Consider the following 25,376-nt stretch of genomic DNA (forward strand, 5'->3'; position numbering starts at 1 on the left):
TCCATCCCAGGAAGACGTAGCATGATCACAATATGGACATAACTATATAATTTTGCAAATTTGGGAGGGGGTTCTTGCCAATATATTGAAGAAACTGTCAGGAAATTTAAATATTCTAAAATGTCCAAGTGTAGTAACCCAAAAAGTTTAAAAAAAAAAAAAAACACTCTGAAATTAATTTTTAATTTGAGAATGAACTGTGGAATAAAAAACCGCGCCAATCACGCAACCGTTGGAAACTGTAAGCAACCGCTCTCGAAAATCCGACGGTATCCAACGGCTTAAATGCTCTCATCAAAACATTGATCAACTGCCTTATAAAGCTGGTCTGGGATTAAAGTTCCTTCAAATTCTCTTTCAGTCATGGCACTCCAGGTCCATTTTCTCTTACTCATTTCTCTCTTCACTCTCCCCTTCTCAACCTCTGCAGGTAATTTCAAACTTCTTTCATACTTTCAGGGATGTTATTTGAAGGTGATAAGGTTTATATGTTTATTGCAGTGCCGTTATTCGCTTTCAGTTGGTTGGACGACAAGAACAAATTTCTAGCAGGCGATAAAGCAGCCGTAAGGATCATAGTGCTAGGAAATTTTGACAGCCAAGGAAATGCTTCACTTGAAAAAAGTTCTTTCAAGCCTTCACTCATAATAAACGAGAAGGTGGGAAATAGTTGTTACATTTCTGGGGTTGTGCTAGAGACCAGTGGAGACACTAGCAATTGGAGAATTATATTCACGCCAATCCTGGTTGGTTTGTTTAATTTGTTAGTCCTTGATGAACCTTTCAAAGTATTGGACTCCTCTCTTCATTTCTATGTTGATCCAGGTATTTATATTGTTTTCGAAATTGATTTTTCAGAATGGGAATTTCACTTTCGAATAATCCCAGTTAATGGGATTTGTTTCATGTCATTTTCTGGTTGAAGGGCAAATGCATCCATCTGTCTCTGTTGTTTCATGGATGGGTGGTGTGAATGAGTTTGAAGCGGGGACAAAAGCTACCCTTTTGATTCTTCCTAAAGATGCATTTGGAAATAATGTTTCTTCGACAAGCAAAGAACCAAGTTCTTTTAATTTCATAGTGTCTGTATGTCAGGCAAATGGTTCCTTTATTAACATGCCAAATGTTACTAACGTGGGTTGGAATGAAGCTGGTTACATCGTCTTAGAGTTTATTGCTAGTATAGCCGGGGACCTTTCATTGCGCATGGAAGGGGGAAATCAAACATTGAATGGCTCTCCACTACCATTCAAGGTCAATCCAGGTGATTTCCTATCACTTCTAATATAAGCTCATTTAATGTTGATGGGTTCTGATCTTCTACTGTGCTTGAATATCATCTGTGCAACTAAATGTTGGATTAACGTCTGTCAGGAGCACTGGACATTTCCAGTTGTGAGGCCAAATTGAAATATGAAGTGTCTGCCTGGCAGATTTTTTCCAAGATGGAAGTATTTATACACCAGCATGATCAATATAGGAACCTTGTTCCAGGATTGTATGCATTTGATGCTGATATTGTTGAGAAAGAGACAAATTTGTCTATACCAGTTGTAGATTTTCACTTTGAAGAAGTGGTTCCAGGAATTCAGTTGCTTTCTTTTACCATACAGGAATCTGGAAACTTCTTGCTCACAATATCTGATATGAAGCATAGTATAAGCATCTCCAACATGCCTTTTGCTTATTCTGTCTTTGTAGGTGCGGCTGAAAGACTCAGGAGTTTCTGTGTGATTATGGTCTTTTTCTACTTAATTTGTTTGAATTTAGATTCTCAAAACAAGTAATGGTTTATGGTTAAAATTTTGATTAAGGTCAGCAATTAGCTCAGGTTTTAGAAGGCTGGAGTTTTGACAAGTTCAGATCCCTTTGTCAAACACTTTAATTTATAATTTTCTTATAATAAAATTTCCATTTTATTTCTTATTTGAATAGGATATTGTGATGGATTAAGCAGTGTTGTCAACGGCTCTGGTTTAAATGGTTCCATTGCTGGGGAAATTGCAGTCTTCTCAGTTTATTTGAATGACAATTTTCAATTCCCATCTCCGGTTGAAATAGAAATGCTTAAAGTACAAATTATAAGGGAAAACGACTCTTATCAAATACGGCCAAGTATATTACCCACACAGATTGTAAATGGTATGCACAATGTCATAGTTTCCTTTGTGTTAATATTTGTATTCATTACTTACAAAGCAGCAACCATCTCTTAAATAGGGAGTGGATCTACTGAAAAGCTGAGTAATGGTTCTATTGATCAGTTAGAAATTGCTCTGGCACCCTCTATTGATCAGACTAACACTGTAAGAAGTGGATTTATATACTTACTTTCAGCAGTCCTACTCTAGAATCTTATTGATACTTTTTCTTTTTATGAATCCAGTCTTCAGAGAACTCAAAAGTTCTGGCCAGTGCTTTTGATGTTACTTATATTCCTGAAAGGAGTGGTACTTATAATACTCTGGTACTCTGTGGAAATATTTTTTTAAATGGTGGTTATCCATTCAGAATGGAAGTCAAAGCAGGTATCTTAATTTACTTGACATAATTTGATTATATTGTAGAATAACCAAAGTTATGTGACTGAATAATCGCTATGCCACAGGAGATGTGAATATGTCACTCTCGGGAGTTGTGAAGTTTAGTCCTAAGGTGCCAATGCTGATTACACATGAGGTAGTGGTCCAGCTACTGGATTCAATTTCCAATCCTGTCTTGTCACAACAGTCGAGGCTGAAACTGGAGATTACTTCAATAAACAATTCTGGCTTTTCAAGTTGGATGTTCGTGGATAACAATGATGGTTCATACAGCGTTCGATATCTGGCTATGGAAGTAGGTACCTACAAGATGTGTGTTTCGTTGGATGGCAGATGTTTCTCACCTTTCCAGGTTCATGTGTACAGCAGTAAGTTGAGATGCTACAACTCATAATATTAGTTCTTCTTTTGTAACAATCCTAGAAAGTGTGATTTGCTATTTTGATTGTTCTCTGGGTATAATGAGATATATGTGAATTCATGTTTCTTATAAAGCTTGGTTGTCAGAAAAGAGATTCACAATGTAATATTTGAGGTAAAGTTTCTTGTATATTTTTATATTAAGATTATATTTTCAATGTCTTCAGGTCAATATTTTCCTAAAGCATATGATGATATAGTGTCTGTTTGGGAGGATGAGTCGATTGCTTTTGATGCTTTGGCTAATGACTACTATGCCGGGGATCAGGCAAACCTTGTTGAATTCTCCAACGTAAGCAGTTAAAAAAAAAATACAGCACCATTTAGATTGCACTCATCACAAAGAGTTTCTGCAGAAGAGGTTGCTCGTAAATCTGACCTACTGCTGTATGTTATGTTTTTGTCAGCCTGGTTTTGGTTCACTTCTACATTTTGGGCAGATCTTCAGATATACCCCTTACAAAGATTATATTGGGAATGATTCTTTTTCATACACAATATCTGATGTCAATGGTAACCTTGCCACTGCTGCTGTCAACATTTCTGTTCTCAGTATCCCACCACAGTTTGTTTCCTTTCCTACTCAATTGCTAGCAACTGAAGACTTGATGAGTCCCAGGATCGGGTACGGTACAATGTATAACTAATATTTAAGTGTTTTGTTCAATTGTGTTTAGTTTTGTCCAGAATTCTCACTCTCTTGATTTGCAGTGGTTTCACTGGGTTAGGGATTAGATATTCAGAATTGAAGGAGAACATTTCTGTCACTCTCAGTGCAAAGTCTGGGACTGTATTCTTGTCTTCTTTGCTAATGCAGTTTTGGCAACCATCAATGTGGAGTGGACTTTCTGTAAGGAATGGCAATGAAACCGTGAAGGATTTGATCTTAGAAGGCAGTATAGATGTCATCAATTTTACCCTTCAGTCAATCCAATATCTTGGGTATTAGTCTAGGCATTCTGCTTGTTTTGCCTGTTTGTGATAGTTTCAGTGACTTTGATTTTTTATTTCTTTTTATATCAGAAATGAAAACTTTTATGGGGAGGATACCATTCGAATATCTGCCAGAAACAGAAACGGGAAAAATGATTTGGATATTCCAATTTCTGTGGAGCCTGTTAATGATCCTCCATTCATTCAAGTCCCCGAATACATTGTTCTAAATGCTACTGGAGATGAGTCACTGATATTCAACAGAGAAAGAGACAAGTTCAATTTCAGCATTGGGGATCCAGATATGCAAAAGTATCCAGGTATGATTTATAATCATTTGTAAATCATTGGGCTGGTAAGCTATGAAGCACCAAGTTTAACATCTAAAACAGAGATCAAACTTGTACTGAGTGTAATATCCGTTTGGTGGGTGGTATGTCAGGCGGTCCATCTCGCTTCGTGGTGGCATTTTCCATGGAAGTTAGTGATGGATTATTGCTATCCAGTCTACCAGCTGAGCTCATCAGTGTAACTGAAGTGAAGCTAAAGGACAGTTATCTATGGCAACCCGTTCAGACCTATGTCACCATTTCAAAACATTTTATGGTCCAAGCCAGTGGAATTAGATTTCAGGCATCAATAAATGACTGCAACACTGTAATGCAACAGCTCTTTTATCATGTGAGTAAGATTGCATGCTGGGAAGACACATTCTTTTTCCTTTTTTGGAAGCGAAATCTGGTTAAACGTGATTTGGTTCTATGTACAGGGTCAGGAACATAACACCCTTTTGACACTGAAAGTGAACGACATGGGGCGTTATGGTTGTTATCCAGACTACGCTGAAAAGTTCTTTGTGCCTCTATCTGCAGAGGCTAATGTAACTTTGATCAGAAAAAGGCCAATGAGTTCATTGGCAGCTCATAGTAAGTGACAAATCAACATATCAGTCTTGAATGGCCATAGATTTTTGTGATTGCTGCTAAACTCATTGCAATTCTACTTCTGAGAACAGCCTTAGGATCAGCTATAATCATTGAATTCATTATGGTGCTTTCTCTTGGAGTTGTACTTCTTCTCTTCACTTGCAAATGTGCAATTCTTCTGGTGAATGAGAGAAGACATGGTGATGCCAAAAACTCAAAGCTTTCCAGGATGCAGAGTTCGAATACACAAACTGCTGTAAGTGTACCATAAATATATGAATCCATTTCCATGGATTCATTGAATTTATTCTTATATATGCAGTCAAGAACAAAGCTACTGCTTCATGCTCATTCCTTTGAAGCTTCTGCTGATCAATGCATAGGCTCTGGCCAGTTGAAGGAAGCAGACTGAAACATCTTCAACAATTGCTTTGAGTCCATATTACTTAAACACTTCATAATGCAACGTTAACCATTGTAAGATCTCAAAATTTGATAATTATTTTTAAAATATTTTAAATGGTATTTTTACTATCCATAATTGTAAAGATATGCATCATACTGCTAGATTACAATTCCGATGAAAGGAAATGCACCATATCATTAGGTCACAATTCTATATAATTAAATTTTATTTTTATATTAAAAAAATTTTCGATATTGTATCATACCATTTAATAACATTGATATTTTAATTCAATTGTTTATAGGATCAGAAAGATTCAAATTAGACTTTTGATTAATACCAAATCAAGACAAACTCGAATATTAGACAATGTTCTCCGATTTGGATCAAATGCTAACAAGGTCGAAAGGAACTAATCGTCATCAAAATAAATAGAATTTTGTTTATTTCACTGAAATTTTGTATGTGAAATCAAAAGACCAACTTTGTCGTACTTAAAATTAGTGTCCTTGATATAATACACAAAGACCACAAGGACTAAACTGTAATTCTCATCCTTACCTACTCTTTTTAGCTTTAAGTGTCAGCTGTTGAATTACGATCATCGACGACATTTCTGAATCGATGGCGACTGCATTGTCCGGCATGCAAAAGCTTCTAGAAGTAGGCACCAAGATCGTGGCCGTTGGTCGTAACTACGCCGCCCACGCCAAAGAACTCGGCAACGCTGTGCCGAAGGTAACTCAACCTCAGTTTTTATATATATATCATAATTCAATTATAATGAAATTGTCCACACTGAAATTTACTTCCGTACTACGCCTTATGTTCATGGTTATCAGGAGCCGGTCTTGTTTCTGAAGCCAACGTCGTCTTATTTAGAAAATGGAGGGACCATCGAGGTTCCTCATCCGTTGGAATCACTTCATCATGAGGTGGAGCTCGCCGTCGTGATCGGAAAGAAAGCTCGAGATGTGCCCGAAAGCACAGCCATGGACTATGTTGGAGGTTTTTCTTTATTTATTATTAACTATCTGGTCTTTATGTAAATTCATGGATTTTTAGATTTGTTTTGGAAAGAATTATTATTATCTTGAATTTGCAAACTTTTAGTTGATGATTTGTTACACATTATTTCGGAATAAAACTACATACAAAATCATTTCTTACTAACTTGTCCAAAAGATTGGAGTAACAACATGAAATTTGGTGGTGTGACATGTTGTCATGTCATTTTGTATAGATAAGTTAATAACAAATGTTTGAACATGTAGTAATATACTCATTCGTACATGTTTTAGTTGTGCTTATTGTTCATGTTTGTCCAAGTAATAATTTTTGGAGGTTGCAGGCTATGCTTTGGCTCTAGATATGACTGCTAGGGAAATACAATCTGCTGCGAAGGTATGAGTTTCTTTTCATCTGGTATTTTTTAGGATAAATTTATTGTCCATGTTCCCTGTTATGTGTTGATAAACTGTCAAAATCTATAGAAAATCATTTGTTTATGCTGTTGGATTTATCACCATGCTGTTAAACATAGATCAGGGATTATTTTTATTACAATCCATAAACCTACTTTTAATCAGAGCTTATCAACTTTGCTCTGTAGATTGTTCTACAATCAAGTGTTTGTTTGCAGGTATGAAATGTCTTATTATTGCTGTTTACTTTGTCCCATATTTCAGTCTGCAGGTCTTCCATGGACGGTTGCAAAGGGGCAGGACACCTTCACACCAATTAGTGCTGTTGTAAGAAGTTGAACTGAATACTTTAACATATTTGTGTCTATTGAACTTATGTCATGGTTACATTTGTTATGAATCTTAAATCTCAATGTGTAAATTCTATTTAGAATAATGAGGTGTGCACTTTACCCTATTTGATGACCACCTAGAAAAATGAACTTGGCATTAGGTAGCATTTGCTAGGGAAATAATTGCATTGTAAATATGGCACTGTTCTTTGTTTACTGAAGTTGTAAAAGGAATATGGAATGTTCATCAGATGCTGGTATGGGCCATGCCATCTATGGTGCCCCTAATAGTTAGTCATTCTATGGCAAATTGGGGTAAAAGGAAATGAGATTGTAGACAACATTTATCATCTATGGATTAATTTTTCACTTTAAATTTGTTTAGCTAAACATTATTCATAGTCAGTTGTTTGACTCTCCTTAACTTTTCTGTAGCTACCAAAGTCAGCATTGCTCGACCCTGACAACGTGGAACTCTGGTTAAAGGTTGTTTAATGATTACTCTTCCCTGATTTGTGTTTTCATGTGGTTTATGAGTGCTGCAATGATGTTATCCTTTGGTTATTCCCTCAGTTCAACTTCAAATTTGTTTCACTGCAGGTAGATGGAGAAGTACGACAGAAGGGCTCCACCAAGGATATGATTTTTAAGATCCCGTATCTCATCAGCCACATAAGTTCAATAATGACACTTTTGGAAGGAGATGTCATCTTAACAGGTATTGCAGGATTATTTCATAAATTTAATTTTTTAAAGCCTACTCCAGTTAGTGTAAAAATATGATTTTCTTAAAAAAGTTGGTATACAATTGATACTAGGTGTCTTTAGTGAGCTTTATATCTGTGTTATTAGACAGGTATTGTGTCTATGATCTTATTTTGTATGGCTGTGGTCCTTCCTAGATCCAAATGCACGATTTTAATTTTCAATGTCAAAGTTAGCTACTCTGGGACGAGTCATTATATTTTCTCTTATTGTAAAATGAATCTTTCAATCATTCATTGTTGCTGCAAGAAAAAATTTGTTGAATTTGCCAGGGTGTGGTATCACATGATAAGTTTGCATACTACAATCAAAGTTTATATTTGCTTCTGTATCACATTTTTTCCTCTATCCTTGCATCTTAACTGTTCCTTTTCAACTTAGATAATCTGCCACCCCCATGAGGGCATGTTAAGTGTAAGAATCAGATTGACGTCCTGATTTGTTTTGCTATCACTATTGTTTTTGTAGGCACTCCACCGGGTGTTGGCCCTGTAAAAGCAGGTCAAAAGATAACAGCCGGAATAACAGGCCTCCTAGATGTTCACTTTGATGTTGCAAAGCGCCGAAGGCCTGGAAGTGCTTGAGCTTATGGCTTTAAGGTGTAATTAAATTTACTCGGTTGCTGCAAGATATAGCGTTTGGAATGTTGCATCCTGGCAAAAGGGCTGAGGCTGGAATTGTATCCATGGTTGGATGAAGCATTGTTCTGCTTTAGTTGACTGTTTTGAGCAGATGGAAGCAAACATCAAGAACACAATTGAATTGCATCTAATAATGGAGTCTTGGCTTTTCTAAGAAGGGAGGATATCTAATTTTAAAAAAAAACAGTTAAGATGAGATATTAATAATGTATCAGATATCACTTTTAGACTTGATGTGTGAAGTGTTATGAAGGTTTTATAAATACAAGCCCTATATTCAGTTATCCAGGATAATTTTACTGAAAAACGGGGACATACACCACTGACATACAGATCGAGTCTTGACCCGGTCAAGGGAACAGTTCGATATTTGTTTATGTTACAATAGTTGGAACTTGAATTGCAAACATTTTTCAAAGGAACTGGCCAAATCGTGATGATGTTGCTGGACTAGATCGACAGTTGAGCCATGATTCAATACGAGTTATCCAATTCAACCATACTTGAAAGCAGTTCAACTGCAAATCCAAAAATCAAACTTGCTTGTATCAGGTTAAGCACCAAGTCTCACTTAGATTGGTTCAACCAGCTGGTCCAATCCGGGTTTATGGCCATGGTTTGTCTCTCCTCGCTGCTCCTTGTGTGCAGCTACTTGCTTGAAGCATCTAAACAATTTGATCAACATTTTGAGTCGAAATTCTTTTCAATACATCCCAGAACACTCCATAACAATCTTCAAGAGATTCAAAAGGCTTTACAGCAATGGCATACTTATTATACGGTTTTGAAACATAACACCAATCACAAACCATGGCTTCTTACCAAACAAATAGCATTGCACTCTGAAGAACAACCTCGACATGGTCGTATGACATGGTGTACCCGAGCACAATTATTCATGCTTCTGATAAAATGATTAACCACTCCCATTGCACTGACACAGAACATCCCAGATGAAGTGAAAAAAAATCTACTAGAAACCAAATAACATATCAGAACTTCCGAAAAAAGTTGTATCTGTGCTCATTGATCTCATCAGCCTTTTCTTCACTGATGAAGTGACCTACACCTTCCATTATAATCACTTCCTCCAATAATGGCACATCCTGCTTGAACCCGCCTTTGTGTATGTAATCCTTGGCTCTTGGCATATAATATGTCAGGTCCAGGTTACCGATGATGAACTTAACAGGAACCTTTATTTGACTCCCGGTCCAAGGTGCTGTAAGTTCCCAGTTCCTGCAGCAATATAGAGAAGTAAACAAGAGTGGCAATGCCATACAACTGAGTAAAAGAACACCACTAGATAATCAAAATTGTGCCAGACTGCATTAAGCAAAACACATATTGGTGGCCGTATGAATTGGAAGGTGACATACACGTTCATATTACGGTAATAGTTCACTCCTCCTGTAAAGCCTTTCTCAAATTTGCTGGTGTAGTATTTAACATCATCCTCTGATAGCCAAGAGGGCAAGACAATTTCAGCATCTGGGGGATGTCCAAATCCTTTACCTGTAGGCAGAAAAAGAGGACCAGGTGTCCTGTATGTAAAGAATTCCTTGATAACAGTCTCAGTACCAATCTGGGTAAATTCAGCTTCTATCTCACCAGGCTCCTACAATTTCGTCATGCAATCGGTTCATTAGGTGAGCTATTTCGATGTTATCAAAATGCAAAATTGTGCTCTATGACTGATATTCATCAGTAAATGAAATGATGTAGAGCCTCCAACTACAGAGCAAAAATCTTTGGCATGTTATGGAATCAGAGTTGCTAGAACCGCCAAACAATTTTGGAACAAATAGACAATTTAAGTTTTACAGTCAACAAGATCAGCCGAATCTATGATTAACAAATGTAAACTTTTAAATTTATCTTTCACATTCTCAAATTAAAGATGCCATTCCATATGCAAGATGCAGTGGTCAAAGAGCTCTACTTAAAACAGACTAAAATTATGTAATGATTTTAATTTTCAGGTTTAAGTTACGAGATTTTGATCCTACCAAAAAAAATGTATGATCCTGTGGCGTTGGTTTTATATAGTTTTCAGTTGTTCAATCTCAACAACTAGTTTTTGGATATTGTCCACCCCGCATGGCATTGGGGCTGCAGCCCCTCATCCTAGGTTTCAATCTCAACGGCTCTCATTGGGGATGTTATTTTCCAACGTTCATATTAAATTAAACAGTAGAATTCTAACCCTAATTGAAATGTCTACACACAGCTTCCTACTTGTCAGAAACTATCATGTTGTTTCAGTAAAGATCTGATGAACAATTCAAGATCAAATCTAAAAGGCCAAAAGATTTGTTCCCACTCAAGATATAGTGAAAACCCAAAGTAACCTCTTCAAACATTCAAAAACCCAAACACTCTCCTTATGCAAAATTCCATTAAAAAAATGCAATTAAAGTTAAGGACAAAACCGTCATTTAACAAAAAAAATTGTAAAAACATAAAATTCATTATATTTTTCCCCTTAAATTTTACAAACAATTTCACTTCTACTAAAGTTTTCAAACTTCAAAAAGTAACATTTCCCCTCACCCCCAAACCTAAGGTTTTCTTTCTCACCACTCCGACCACCATCTCCAACGAACTATGACCGATCTTTCTTTCTTTCGATGATATCTCTTAGTTCGAAGTCATCTCTTCCCAAACGAAATCTAAACATCGACTTATTTAGACAACACCTTCACCGTCCAAACAATGGGCTCCATTGTCTAAATTTTTCGATTCAGATGTCGTTTGGGGGCTTTGAACAAAGAGACATCTTTGAGAGAAAAAAAAGACTAATCATTGTTTGTTGGATATGGTGGCTAGAGTAAGAAGGAAGAAAACCCTAAGTTTGAGAAGAAACTATTATTTTTTAAAATTTAAAAACTTTATACAAAAGTTTCTTTTTTAGATTTTAAATCTTCATAGAAGAAAATATAATAAATTTTATATTTTATATTTTTTTGGTTAAAGGACAATTTTGTCTTAACGTTATGGGAGTTTTTTATCTGAATTTTGCTCATAAATAAATCTTTGAGTTCTTTAAAATTAGAATGAATCACTTTGAGTTCTCCCTGCACCTTGGGTGTGAACAGGTCTTTTGGCCAATCTAAAAAGAAATCAAAGATCAAAACTTTGCAGAACATAATCCCTCACTGATAACTTAATTAGCAGAAGAATCAAAACCCCAAAAGCAATTAGAGAATTCTAATAAAAAAGAACAATTACAAAACTAAAGGAAGTTTAAACATGAACCTGAAATCTGATCATGTAATAATCGTCACCATAAACAGCTTTCAAACCATCAACAGGCTTCATCTGAGGGTTTCTGGGATTAAAAGGAACACCCAAGTTGACCAAAGCTTTGACCTTATCTGGTCTAAACAAACACAGGTACCAAGAAATAAGACCACCCCAATCATGGCCCACCACAAACATCTTATCCTCTTCAGGGGCGACGACGTCGAGGAGTCCAATGAGGTCCCCCACAACGTGGAAACACGAGTAACTCGAGACAGAAGGCGGAGCGTCAGTATCACCGTAGCCACGTAGATCCGGAGCAATAGCTCGGTAGCCGAGGGAAGCCAAGGCGATTATCTGGTGGCGCCAGGTGTACCACAATTCGGGAAAGCCGTGAATGAAAAGAATGACTGGACCTTCGCCTTTCTCTGCCACGTGCATGTTTAAGCCATTGACATTCACGATTCTGTGCAGTATATCTTCCATTTCAATTCAGTGGAGCGCTGATTCTGGGTTGAAGTTTCGTTGTTGGAGCAGTTGAAAGTTGTGGATTGCGTGGCGTTATAAAGAAGATGGTCCGATTAGGTAGTGGCAGGAAGGCGAGTAGAAAAAGTAGCGAATGCTTGACCGGGAAATGAGACGAAAGCCTACTTACGGAACCATGTTTTGTCTGTTCTGCTTGGATTTGAACATGTGCTTTATCCTTTTTAGACACAGGCCAAAAGACTTTTTCCACCCAAGTGTTATTTTTTAACCTTTAAAAATTTAAATATTTATCCATACATCGTTTCTTAAAAATTAAATTTTTTTATTAAAATTAAAAATAAAATTATTATTTATTAAAAATTTAAAAAATTAAAATTTTATTACTGTTATAAAATTAATATAACTAATACCAAAGATAAAGAAATGGAGGAGAAATTGAAATAAAGAAGATGAAAGTGAGAAGAAATTGAGAGAGCAATTTTCTTTATGGAATCCGAATGCTTCTTCATACAAGGAAACAAGGGCAATATATATAGGCATGAGCCACTGCCATTAGCCTATATTTTTGACTCTCTTCATTTTGCAATAAATGATTTCACACACAAAAGTCATATATAAGGGCTTGAAAACGCCAAGTGTCCTTGTGGTGGAAACCATCTAATATATAATACTCCCCCTTGGATTTCCACCACTTACAGATAATTATATTAACCTTGCTAAGGAAAAACCCAATGGAATAAAAACCAAAGCAAAGGATCATAATTATTAAATATACTGTAAGTTGGCGTTGGACGTGCTTAAACTGTCTCATTAAAAACCTTACTAGGAAAACCCAGTGGGACAAAACCTAGTGAAGGAAAAAAGAGTACAGTGCACCTTTTGTCCAATATTAGATAAACTTCAAAATTTTGCCTGATGAACGCTCCCCCTCTTTATAGTAGGATTAACTTGGTTGCTTGTTGAGCCGCCGCATACCGATGTTATACACTAACTTCTCAAATGTTGATGTCGATAGTGTCTTAGTGAACAAATCTGTAAGATTTTCACTGGATCTGATTTGCTTGACATCAATCTTTTTACTCTGCTGGAGCTCATGAGTGTAAAAGAACTTCGGTGAGATATGTTTAGTTCTGTCTCTTTTGATGTACCCACCTTTAATTTGGGCTATACATGCTGCATTGTCTTCATATAATATGGAAGGAGTTTTTGTTGTAGAAGGAAGACTGCATGTATTCTGAATATGATGGATGACAGACCGTAACCATATACATTCTCGGCTGGCTTCATGGAGAGCTAAAATTTCTGAATGATTTGAAGAAGTTGCAACCAAGACCTGCTTGGTGGAGCGCCATGATATAGCTGTGTCATTATAAGTGAAAACATATCCCGTTTGTGAACGGGCCTTATGGGGGTCAGAAAGATAACCAGCATCTGCATATCCAACCAAACTAGGATTTTTAGGGGATTTGACAGAATAGAATAATCTCAAATCTCTAGTTCCACATAAGTAACGGAGAATATGTTTTGATTCCGTTCCAGTGACGACGGGTTGGTGCAGAGCTAAATCGTGCTAATAAATTGACTGCGAAGGATATATCCGGTCTCATGCATTGGGCCAAATATAATAAGGCTCCAATGGCATTAAGATATGGTACTTCAGGACTAAGTATCTTTTCATCTTCTTCTTTAGGACGAAATAGGTCCTTTTTTGGATCAAGAGACCAAACAACCATTGGGGGGCTCAAAGGATAAGCTTTATCCATATTAAAGCGTTTTAATAATTTTTCAATATACGCTGCTTGATGGATAAGTATTCCATTTGAATTGTGCTCGATCTGCAGGCCAAGACAATATTTTGTTTTCCCCAAATCCTTCATTTCAAATTCTTTTTTCAGATATTCAGCAGTTTTTGAGAGCTCTTCAGGAGTCCCAATTAAATTCATGTCATCAACATAAACTACTACAATAGCAAATCCCGATTCTGACCTTCTGATAAAGACACATGGGCATATAGGGTCATTCACATAACCCTCTTTTTTCAAATATTCACTGAGGTGATTGTACCACATACGTCCGGATTGTTTTAATCCGTACAATGATCGTTGTAATTTAATTGAGTACAAGCCTCTTGAATTGACACTTTTTGCTTCAGGCAATTTGTATCCTTCAGGGAGTGTCATGTAAATTTCAGTGTCCAAATTTTCATATAAATAAGCAGTAACTACGTCCATTAGACGCATATCTAGTCCTTCAGAGACTGTTAAACTGATTAAATATCTGAATGTGATTATATCCATTACAGGTGCATATGTTTCATCAAAGTCTATCCCAGGCCTTTGGGAAAAGCCTTGGGCTACAAGCCTGGCTTTATATCTAGCAATTTCATTTTTCTCATTTCTTTTTCTCACAAATACCCATTTATATCCAACGGGTTGTACGTCTTGAGGTGTTGGAACTACAGGCCCAAACACTTGACGTTTTACTAGGGAAGCTAATTCTGTTTGAATTGCTTCTTCCCATTTAGGCCAATAATGTCTTTGTTTACACTCAGCCACAGTACGTGGTTCAAAATCATCATCATTCAGAATTTCAGTAGCTACTGCAAATGAGAATATATCATCAACTATAATTGTTTCACGATTCCACATTTTTTGTGTATGAACATAATTTAAAGATATTTCAATATTCTCATTTTTCTGTTCTTTAGGATTTTGTACCACTTCAGGGGTTTGTACCACTTCAGGGGTTTGTACCACTTCAGGGGTTTGTGCCACTTCAGGGGTTTGCACCACTTCAGGGGCTTGTGCCACTTCTGGGGCTTGAGTCTCTTCAGGGACTATAACCTCTTCTGGAGGAATATTTGTTTGATTATTTGCCTTTCTTTTTCGAGGAACAGTGTCTTTCGATCCAACAGGTCTACCACGCTTCTGGCGTGAGGTAGATGGATCAGTCACGACTCGAATGGACTGTTCAGCAGTCACATTGATTCTTGCTGGTGTATTAGCAACTCGAACATGTGATCTTGTCACTTTTGCTGTATCAACAAATGCATCAGACATTTGGTTGGCGATAATTTGTAATCGCACTATCCTTTGCACTTCAGTTTCACTTTGGGATGTGCGAGGATCTAAATGAGACATGGTAGGTACATACCAAGTAAGTTCATGCCTAACTTCAGGAGGCATTTTCTTTTCCCCTAAAGATGGAAAAGTTGTCTCATCAAAGTGACAATCTGCAAATCATGCAGTAAAAAGATCACCTATTAATGGTTCCAGGTACCTGATAATAGATGGTGAATTATATCCAACATATATTCCCAAACGACATTGGGGTCCCATTTTTGTGCGTTGAGGGGACGCAATAGAGACATATACAGCACAACCAAATATTCTCAAATGAGATACATTAGGTTGGAAACCAAGAACCAATTGTAGGGGAAAATATTGATGATAAGAAGAAGGTCGCAAGCGAATTAACGCTGCAGCATGTAATATAGCATGTCCCCACATAGAAGTAGGTAATTGACTTTTTAATAATAAAGTACGTGCAATTACCTGGAGTCGTTTGATAAGAGACTCAGCTAATCCATTCTGTGTGTGGACATGTGGGACTGGATGTTCAACCTCAATTCCCATAGACATGCAATAATCATAAAATGTTTTGGATGTAAATTCACCAGCATTATCAAGCCGTATTGACTTGATCGAATAATCTACGAAATGTGCTCTTAATTTGATAATTTGTGCTAACAGTTTAGCAAATGCAACATTTCGAGTAGGCAATAAACAAACATGAGACCATCGTGCAGATGCATCAATTAAGACCATAAAATAACGAAATGGCCCACTTGGTGGATGAATGGGTCCACATATATCCCCTTGAATCCTTTGCAGGAATGATGGGGATTCACCTCCAATTTTGGAGGGAGATGGTCTTATTACTAATTTACCTTGAGTACAGGCGGTGCAGAATTGTTCACTAGACAATAAAATTTTATGGTTCTGTAATGTATGTCCATGTGAATTTTCAATAATCCTACGCATCATTGTAGATCCTAGGTGGCCTAAACGATCATGTCAAAGCGTAAATACTTTTGGATCAACGAACTTCTGGTTCGATACTGTGTAGGTTTCAATTACCTTTATGGTTGTATAATACAATCCAGATGATAAAGCAGACAACTTTTCTAGTATAAGCCTTCTTTCGGAGGCATTACTAGTTCTACAGATGAATTCTGCACTATTTTCATTCATGGTTTCAAGATGATAACCATTTTTTCTTATATCTTTAAAACTTAGTAGATTTCTTCTAGATCCACTTGAATATAATGCATCATTAATGCTTAATTTGGTCTCATTATTTAACATAATTGTGGCTCTTCCGGAGCCTTCTATCAGATCAATTGATCCTGATATGGTGGTTACTTTAGCTTCAATTAATGCTAAAGATAAGAAAAAAATTTTTTCTTTAAGAATTGTGTGCGTTGTTGCACTATCCACCAAACATGTCTCCCACATCAGCTTTTGAAGTCAACGCTTCAATTTTGGAGTCCATTTTCTTTCATTTAAAAATTACGTTAGTTATAACGTATACAAAATATTGAAAGGAAGAGAACATGACAATAAAATACAAAATAATATGCATGACTCAAAAATAAATATATATGATGGATTTAATTATAAAAATTTTGGGCATTTCATACTCATAATAACTACTTCTGGTAGTTGCGTTCACTTCAGGGAACGATATATAACGAAAAAAATATTAATTCAGAATTTCTTTTCTGATATTGCTACTACAGGAGCAAAAATAAAATGTGGGGAATATTTTATCTTCCACATTCAGGAAAAGATTCTGAATATTACAAATTTATACTGAATATAGAGTCACTGTATTCATATTTTGACTTGCAATCCTTCAGGGATATGATACCAAAAGATAATAACCTTGTATTTGTCCTTCTGGGATATTTTATTTAGTTAGTTTTTCAAGGCTCACAAATTCTAGGTGGAGACTCATGTAAAAAGCCCATTTAATATTATCCATCTAATTTTAGGAACTTCAGGTTCAATTATTGTCATATTTACAAAACTTCTGGTTTTGTAAACAATATATATGAGTTAATCTTTGAAACTTCAGGTTCAAATATTATTTCATATTTACAAAACAGCTGATTTTGTAGGAGAAATATTGGAATTAATTTTGGAAGCTTCAGGTCCATATATTATCTTATATATACAAAACTTCTGGTTTTGTAATTCGTTTTCAGAATATTATAATACGTATTCTGATTATGTTTTGGACTTCAAGTCCATATTTTTCACACTTTATGCAAACTTCAGGTTGCAAAGGTGATATCATTATTAAAATAAAGACTTTGATGAAACTGGGGACTTCCGGCCCATAAACATGTACTCTCATGATTTTACAAACTTCAAGTTGTAAATCGTAAAACTCGGGACTTTGGGCCCATATATATGATTTTCTCACGATTTTACAAACTTCAGGTTGTAAATCGGATATAAATAAAAATAAAGATTCAAATAAATAAATATGCGAATAAATAAATATTCAAATAAATGAAATACAATAAAAATAAATATTTAAATAATATCAGGACTTCTGGTCCAGATTCTTGGTTTTGTAAACTTCAGGTTACAAGTAATATTTATGACTTTAGGTCACAAATTTATAATTTCGTAAACTTCGGGTTACGAACGATATTCAAGATTTCAGATCCAGATTCATGATATTCAGGACTGCAGGTCCAGATTCATAATTTTGTAAACTTCAAGTTATAAATAGGATTCAGAACTTCGGATCCAGATTTAAGATATTTCAGACTTCAGGTCTAAATTTATAATTTTGTAAACTTCATGTTACAAATAATATGCAGGACTTCAGGTCCAGATTTACAATTTTGTAAACTTCGGGTTGCAAATATTGTATAAGTATAAAGAAAAATTAAACAGAAATATAACAGAAATTAAAAGTCAATTGGGACATCACAACTGGGATATCCGTATTTATAATATTTAAGCAGCATAATGGTATAATATAAAGATATAATATACCTGAACTGATCGTACTGATAACGTGTTATAAAATTAATATAACTAATACCAAAGATAAAGAAATGGAGGAGAAATTGAAATAAAGAAGATGAAAGTGAGAAGAAATTGAGAGAGCAATTTTCTTTATGGAATCCGAATGCTTCTTCATAAAAGGAAACAAGGGCAATATATATAGGCATGAGCCACTGCCATTAGCCTATATTTTTGACTCTCTTCATTTTGCAATAAATGATTTCACACACAAAAGTCATATATGAGGGCTTGAAAACGCCAAGCGTCCTTGTGGTGGAAACCATCTAATATATAATAATTACACCTTTCTCTTTAAAATTTCAAATTTTAACAAGGGCTGATTGATCTGGGCTGTTGTGTGGTGTAGATCAGGTTTAGTTTGCGTAGCTAAAATTCTTGGTGATTTGTTAACACATAAGTGGTGTTAGAGCCCTTAAAGCAAGTGACTATAAATTAAGCCCTAAATATGCCAAAAGTAAAGCCCAATTTAAACCATTTATAGAAGCTTTCCAGAGGCCCAATCAAAAGAAAACCTAACTTGAGGTTTTCAATACGGCCCAGAACAGTCCATAACAATCTTCAAGAGATTCAGAATGCTTGACAACAATGGCATACTTATTATACGATTTTGAAACATACACCATTACACACCATGGCTTATTTCAAACAACTAGCATTGCACTCTGAACTCTGAAGAACAACCCAAATACAATTATTAATGCTTGAGATAAAATACTTAACAACTCCTGTTGCACTGCCGCAGAACAACCCAGATGAAGTGAAAACTCTACTAGAAACCAAATAACATATCAGAACTTCTGAAAAAAGTTGTATATGTGCTCACTGATTGCATCAGCCTTTTCTCCATTAATGAAGTGACCTACACCTTCCATTACAATCACTTCTTCCAATAATGGCACATCTCGCTTGAACCCACCTTTGTGTATGTAATCCTTGACTCCTGGCATATAATATGTCAGGTCCAGGTCACCCACGATGAACTTAACAGGAACCTTTATTTGACTCCCGGCCCAAGGAGCTGTAAGTTCCCAGTTCCTGCAGCAATAAGGAGAGTAAACATGAGTGACAATGCCATATAATTGAGTAAAAGATCACCACTAGATAATCAAATTCATGCCAGATTGGATCAAGCAAAACAGATATAGCTGCTCATATGACTTGGAAGGAGACATACACGTTTATATTACGGTAATAGTTCACTCCTCCTGTAAAGCCTTTCTCAAATTTGCTGGTGTAGTTTTTAACATCATCCTCTGATAGCCAAGAGGGTAAGACAATTTCAGCATTTGGGGGATGTCCAAATCCTTTACCTGTAGGGAGAAAAAGAGGACCAGGTGTCCTGTATGTAAAGAATTCCTTGACAACTGTCTCAGTACCAATCTGGGCAAACTCAGCTTCTATCTCACCAGGCTCCTACAATCCCGTCAAGCAATCGGTTCATTAGGTGAGCTATTTTGATTTTATCAAAATGCGAAATTGTGCTCTATGATTGATATTCATCAGTAAATGAATTGATGTAGAACCTCCAGCTACAGGGCAAAATGCTCTGGCATGTTATGGAATGACAGTAGAACTGCCTTAAAACTTTGGAACAAATAAAAAATTTAAGTTCATAGGCAACAAGATCAACTGAATCTATGATTAATAAATGTAAACTTCTAACTTTATCTTTCACATGCTCAAATTAAAGATGCTATGACATGTGCAAGATGATGTGATCAAAGAACCCTACTTCAAACAGACTGAAATGTTATCACTCCAAGTGTATGCTACGAGATTTGATTTCTACATCAAAAAATATGGTCTTTGATTTAGGGTTTATATAGTTTTAGATTTTCTAATTTCAATAACTAACTTTTACAGTGTTTACCCAAGGCTAACAGTGAGCCATCACCGCTGTAGAGGTGGCGGTAAACTCTCCATTTCAAAAGCTAGCTTTAGCACTATAGTAGAAATTCTAAACCAACGAGCAATATCTATACAGAGCTTCCTACTTTCCAGGTTCGCTAAAATTCATGTTGTTTCAGTAAAGATCTGATGAAACATTCAAGGATCAAAGCAAATAAGAAATCAAAGCTCAAAACTTTGCAGCAAATCAATCATTCATTGATAACTTAATTAGCAGCAGAAGCAAAACCCCCAAAGCAGTTAGAAAAAACAATTACAAAACTAAAATAAGTTGAAAAATGAACCTGAAATCTGATCATGTAATAATCGTCACCATAAACAGCTTTCAAACCCTCAAGTGGCTTCCTCTTGGGGTTCCAGGGATTAAACGCAACACTCAAGTTGACCAAAGCTTTGACCTTATCCGGTCTAAACAAGCACAAGTACCAAGCAATAAGAGCACCCCAATCATGGCCCACCACGAAAACCTTATCCTGATCAGAGGCAACGACGTCGAGAAGTCCAATGAGGTCCCCCACCACGTGGAAACACGTGTAACTCGAGACAGACGGCGGCGCGTCAGTATCACCGAAGCCACGTAGATCCGGAGCAATGGCTCGGTAGCCGAGGGAAGCCAAGGCGATGATCTGATGCCGCCAGGAGTACCACAGTTCGGGAAAACCGTGAATGAAGAGAATGACTGGACCTTCGCCTTTCTCTGCCACGTGCATGTTTAAGCCATTGACATTCACAATTCTGTGCTGTATATCTTCCATCGCTGATTCTGGGTTGAAGTTTCGTTGTTGGAGCAGTTGAAAGCTGTGGATTGTGTAGCGTTATAAAGAGATGGGCTGTGGATTGTGTAGCGTTATAAAGAGATGGGCTGTAGTTGTGACAGTAACACGAAGGCGAGTAGAAAAAGTAGCCAGATGCTTTGTGGGAAAGCATAAGGAGACGAAAGCCATGACGCAAGCAGATCGATATGATAGTCCCGGCCGCATCTTTTGACGGTCGATTCGAAATGTATGCAAATATCAAATATTTACTTTGAAAAAAACCAAACGATTCCATTTTTACTAATACTATTAACATATATAGAAAACTCAGACTCGGTCGGTCGGCCCAATGTTGAAAGTTGTTTCATAGTTGTCTGGCCCTATATTGAAAGTTGTTTCATGGTTTTTTTTTTTTTTTTTGTTTTGTTCTTTTGAAAATTGCTTTCTCTTTTTTGTAATTTTTTTATTTTACAAATTAATTATAAATTATTATATTTTTTTTTTTAAATAAAAGTTTCAGATACAAATTTAGATAAATAATACTCATATTTAAAAATTATGAATATAATTTTAAAAATATTGAGAACCTGAATTTCGGATTAATTAGGTAATATTTGTGGGACTTTTCGTCTGTTTTATTTTTCAAATTAAAACATTATTTTGATAATATGAATTTTAAATAAGTCCCTATTCTTCAATAAATTAATATTTTTTTGTTAATTAATTTAAATGAAAAAAACTTTTTTGAAAAAGTTAAATCACCAAAAATATGTTGGTTGTCTTATATTTTCTGTAAAGAGATATTTTTGGGACCTACAAATAAAATTGAATAATTTCTTTAAATTTTTTGGGAGTATCCGTAACCCTACAAAAAAGTTTGATTTGAAAAATATTTTATTACTAAAATTAGATGATTATCTTAAAAAAATATTTCTTTGATGATTATTGGATATAAATTATTATTATATTTAATAAAATTTAATAAATTAGATATGTATAAATAATTATTATATTTAATTAAGGATAATAAAAGTATACTATTATATTATTTTACTTAAATATCTTTGGGTATAATTATTATAAAATATTTTTTATGTTATTTGTTATATTAGTTAAAAATAAGATTACTTTTATCTTAAAAAATTAATAAATAAGAATATAATTATAATAAAATAAAAATTACTTGGTAATCTTTTAATACTTAAAGTAAATATAGTAATTGTATTATTTTTTATATTACCTATCACATCATCATTGATAATAGAATATTATTAAAATTTTTTATTATTTATAAATCAAACAAAATAATATAAATAATATAAAATAGATTCTCAAAATAAATTTTTTTACTAATATAAAGAGATTTTTATTTGTCAAGTAAAACCGGAAAACTTCTTTATTAATTATTTTCTTTTATAAAATTATATGTACTTAGATTTAATTAATATTTGAATTAAAAATAAAATAATATTATATAATATAATAATATATTATTTGAATATTCAAAACTAATTATATATAATATTTATTTTATTTCCTTAGAGATATAAATTTCAATTTCTTATCGAGGGTGTGCTTGAATTTAAATTGGAAATAATGGTAAGAGGATGTCACGAAAGTCAAATTTGCCTTAAAGTTGAGTGTCTTCAATTAAGAGATAAAGATGAACGATGTCAATTATGGGTAGCATAGCAATTGGTTTCAGTTTCTATTTTTCAAAATCCATTAATTTCAATTCCAATTCTTGGTTTTAAGAATCGGCTAATTCCAGTTTCAGTTTGTTTTTTTTTTTTGTTTTTGGTTAAATTATTTATTTTATATATTTTTTGAAATATTTTCTATATTAAAATATTTTGTATATTATAAAATTAATAATTTAAATTACTATTTTATAAGTAATATTTTTTTTTGTTATTTATCATTTTAATTAAAAACGATGGTATTTTATCTTTAAATTAAATTAAATAAAAATAAAATAACAACTAATTTAACGTTTTCTTAATAATTTGTTAATATTTAAGTGAATTTATAATAAAATTACTTTTTATATCATTTGTTATGTCATATTAGTGATAAAAAAATTATCAAAATTTTATATTATCTTATAAATCAATAATAATAATACTAATAATAAAATATATATTATCAAAAGTAATATTATGTGTACAAATTTTTTATATATAATTTGGATATATGAATAATATATTATTATATTATCGAATATTATTTTATTTTTAATTTAAAATTATTTAATAATATAATAATATATTATTTATATATAACATATAATTTTATTATATTACAAAATATTCAAAAATCACCCGGTCAGAGGCCCGTAATGTATTAGGAATCAGGATTTTGTTGATGCCCTTGGAGCAAGCGACCATGGATTTAGCCCTAAATATGTGAAAAAGAAGGCCCATTCAAACTAATTAGTGAAACTTCCCCGAGGTCCAATCAATAGAAACAAAACCTTGAGTTTCAATATGGGCTTGGATCCGTGGTAGGTGGTAATCTCCTTCAAGGGCCATTTGTGGAACATTAAAATAAAACTAATAAAGTTGAATTACAGGGGTTTTTTTCATTTTTTTACAAATATTATGGTTTATTAATGACATCATAAATATTTTCCTCAAGAAAAGTGGAACACTCAAATCCAACGGACCACACCACACCCAAATACTAATTGAGTCGCTTTTCCAAGGGCATAATTGTATGGACATATGAATATTAGTCAAAAGACTAATTCTCACCCGAGTTTTGATGTATGATCAAACTCTTACATATAATATAAGATTTGAACGGCCAAAAATCTCACTTTCATTACTGTTAATTAGTGAAACATTAAAATGATAATTTTATCATTTTTAAATATAAAAACAAAAATACCCTTAAATATAAATTATAAATTATATATTGAATATAAATTACCAATTTACCTCTTATTATGGGATTTGTTCATCTAATTTAATTGCTAATTTTGCAATTTCAATGCATATTTATGTGATTGTTTGATGGATTCATACAAAAATATATGGCAAAAGTAGAAGAGCTAGACAGAATCAAATCTATTAATAAAATAAATTCAAACAAAAATATATGGTAATGCTGTAGTTAATTCAAAAATTCATTCCAGAGGACAGAAATCCAGAACTCCTCAAACTACAACAATTCAAGTTAAAACAAAATTCCAAAAATCCAGTAAATGAATTCTAGAAATCCAAAAATATTCACCCACCTAAACCCCCACCATTCCAGGTCAATCAAACTCCAAAAAATTCAAACTAGAATAAAGCAACCAAATATTCTTGACAAAGGCTTTGGTGATGATGAGGTTGTTTTGCTAAACCACTTAAGCCACGTGGACAAAATCGGTAGGTCATAATGAACTGAATTGAAAGCGAGTTGAAAAAACCCATCACTTAACCCACTAACTCATCTATCCTTCCATTTGTAGTCACCACTGCCATGTCATCCTCCCACATCTTCACTTTCCCTGTGTTTGATGCCGAATTGGTAGGTGGGTCCAACTGGTTGTGTTCCCTCTTCATGAAAGAAAATAAAACGAAGACGAAAATGAAAATGAAAATGAAAATGAAAATTCCTGACTAGGTTGTTCTAAGAGTGAAGGAAAAGATGGCCATTAAAGGAGATGAAAAAAATGATGGTGATGGATGGGCAAGGTTAGACACATCAATTAGGTTAAACTGAATAGAGGTTTGACTTGAAAGGATTTAATCTAAGAGTAATATTATATGTACTCACTTTGGATACATAAATATATATACACTCATATGTGTCATCATATGATTGGTTATTGTTTTATTTTTAATTCAAAATCATCCAATTACATGATAACACATATAAATATGTACATATTTGTGTACTCAAAGTGGGTACACATAGTTTATTGTTAATCTAATATTATAGCGTGTCAAGCCCAATCTATGAGTTTTTCAAGCTAGATTGTGGGCATAGATTTAGGCCCATAGGTCGACCTGACTTGACCCATCATTGTTAAAAAATTTTAAAAAATGTCAATTGCTTATGTCGAAGTTGTTTTATTTTTTTTTTCTTTTATATAAACAATCTAATTTTTTTCTATTATATAATTTTATTTACAAATATCTCAATTTTAATTCTTTTATTATATTTTCAATCTTACTTCTTTATATTAACTTTCTTTCAAAAACTATCTAAATTCACAAATAATAATTTTTTGTGTTTATAATTTTATTTTCATTTCAATTTTATTATTACAAATGAATCTAATATCAAATAAATTCATTCAATTTCAATTCATTTAGATAAATTATATAATATATATATTTTATTTATGTTTATAATTATACAGTTGTAAATTAATTTATTTGTATTATATTATAATATTTTTCATCATATAATTATGATATTTCTCTATTATAAGTAAAAGATTATAAATAAAGTATTTAGATATTATCTTTAATTTTAATAATTAAAAAATAATT

At 34.0% G+C, this 25,376-nt stretch overlaps 4 protein-coding genes across 7 annotated transcripts; 2 read left to right on the forward strand and 2 right to left on the reverse strand.

Annotated features, from left to right (window-relative positions):
* Positions 1-133: 133 nt before the first annotated feature.
* On the forward strand, positions 134-5,298 carry LOC123220181 (protein GAMETE EXPRESSED 2-like). 4 transcript variants are annotated; one of them, XM_044642223.1, is made up of 16 exons: positions 134-430; positions 502-825; positions 926-1,264; positions 1,375-1,701; positions 1,936-2,142; positions 2,221-2,306; positions 2,387-2,528; positions 2,609-2,911; positions 3,131-3,255; positions 3,371-3,588; positions 3,675-3,905; positions 3,987-4,216; positions 4,339-4,577; positions 4,666-4,822; positions 4,912-5,078; positions 5,145-5,282. In XM_044642223.1, the coding sequence occupies exons 1-16, from the start codon at positions 364-366 to the stop codon at positions 5,232-5,234; spliced, it is 3,252 nt and encodes a 1,083-aa protein (XP_044498158.1). In that variant the 5' UTR covers positions 134-363; the 3' UTR covers positions 5,235-5,282. The 4 variants fall into 4 exon arrangements, with proteins under 4 accessions (XP_044498158.1, XP_044498160.1, XP_044498159.1 ...); XM_044642225.1 differs by having other exon boundaries at positions 135-430; positions 5,206-5,298; XM_044642224.1 differs by having other exon boundaries at positions 135-375; positions 460-825.
* Positions 5,299-5,791: 493 nt separating this feature from the next.
* LOC123220185 (probable acylpyruvase FAHD1, mitochondrial) lies at positions 5,792-8,674 on the forward strand. The gene is made up of 7 exons (XM_044642230.1): positions 5,792-5,966; positions 6,071-6,236; positions 6,580-6,632; positions 6,917-6,979; positions 7,420-7,470; positions 7,585-7,702; positions 8,218-8,674. The coding sequence occupies exons 1-7, from the start codon at positions 5,853-5,855 to the stop codon at positions 8,331-8,333; spliced, it is 681 nt and encodes a 226-aa protein (XP_044498165.1). The 5' UTR covers positions 5,792-5,852; the 3' UTR covers positions 8,334-8,674.
* A 457-nt stretch (positions 8,675-9,131) lies between these two features.
* On the reverse strand, positions 9,132-12,398 carry LOC123220184 (epoxide hydrolase A-like). Its single transcript, XM_044642228.1, has 3 exons — positions 11,649-12,398; positions 9,770-10,008; positions 9,132-9,629 (listed from the first exon to the last, which is right to left on the reverse strand). Exons 1-3 carry the CDS (start codon positions 12,117-12,119, stop codon positions 9,383-9,385), a joined length of 957 nt encoding a protein of 318 aa, XP_044498163.1. The 5' UTR covers positions 12,120-12,398; the 3' UTR covers positions 9,132-9,382.
* A 6,283-nt stretch (positions 12,399-18,681) lies between these two features.
* Positions 18,682-20,984, reverse strand: LOC123220183 (epoxide hydrolase A-like). The gene is made up of 3 exons (XM_044642227.1): positions 20,419-20,984; positions 19,401-19,639; positions 18,682-19,261 (listed from the first exon to the last, which is right to left on the reverse strand). The coding sequence occupies exons 1-3, from the start codon at positions 20,887-20,889 to the stop codon at positions 19,015-19,017; spliced, it is 957 nt and encodes a 318-aa protein (XP_044498162.1). The 5' UTR covers positions 20,890-20,984; the 3' UTR covers positions 18,682-19,014.
* Between the last annotated feature and the right edge of the window lie 4,392 nt (positions 20,985-25,376).

This window comes from Mangifera indica, chromosome 7, assembly GCF_011075055.1.
Source record: "Mangifera indica cultivar Alphonso chromosome 7, CATAS_Mindica_2.1, whole genome shotgun sequence".
NCBI lineage: Eukaryota > Viridiplantae > Streptophyta > Magnoliopsida > Sapindales > Anacardiaceae > Mangifera > Mangifera indica.

Coding starts and splice junctions, on each gene's coding strand:
- LOC123220185 (XM_044642230.1), top strand. CDS start 5,853: ATGGCGACTGCATTGTCCGGCATGCAAAAGCTTCTAGAAGTAGGCACC. Junction 6,237..6,579: donor AGCCATGGACTATGTTGGAG/GTTTTTCTTTAT, acceptor TGGAGGTTGCAG/GCTATGCTTTGGCTCTAGAT. Junction 7,471..7,584: donor ACGTGGAACTCTGGTTAAAG/GTTGTTTAATGA, acceptor GTTTCACTGCAG/GTAGATGGAGAAGTACGACA.
- LOC123220181 (XM_044642223.1), top strand. CDS start 364: ATGGCACTCCAGGTCCATTTTCTCTTACTCATTTCTCTCTTCACTCTC. Junction 826..925: donor TCATTTCTATGTTGATCCAG/GTATTTATATTG, acceptor TTCTGGTTGAAG/GGCAAATGCATCCATCTGTC. Junction 2,529..2,608: donor CAGAATGGAAGTCAAAGCAG/GTATCTTAATTT, acceptor GCTATGCCACAG/GAGATGTGAATATGTCACTC.
- LOC123220184 (XM_044642228.1), bottom strand. CDS start 12,119: ATGGAAGATATACTGCACAGAATCGTGAATGTCAATGGCTTAAACATG. Junction 10,009..11,648: donor ATTACATGATCAGATTTCAG/GTTCATGTTTAA, acceptor ACGAAATTGTAG/GAGCCTGGTGAGATAGAAGC. Junction 9,630..9,769: donor TATTACCGTAATATGAACGT/GTATGTCACCTT, acceptor ATATTGCTGCAG/GAACTGGGAACTTACAGCAC.
- LOC123220183 (XM_044642227.1), bottom strand. CDS start 20,889: ATGGAAGATATACAGCACAGAATTGTGAATGTCAATGGCTTAAACATG. Junction 19,640..20,418: donor ATTACATGATCAGATTTCAG/GTTCATTTTTCA, acceptor ACGGGATTGTAG/GAGCCTGGTGAGATAGAAGC. Junction 19,262..19,400: donor TATTACCGTAATATAAACGT/GTATGTCTCCTT, acceptor TTATTGCTGCAG/GAACTGGGAACTTACAGCTC.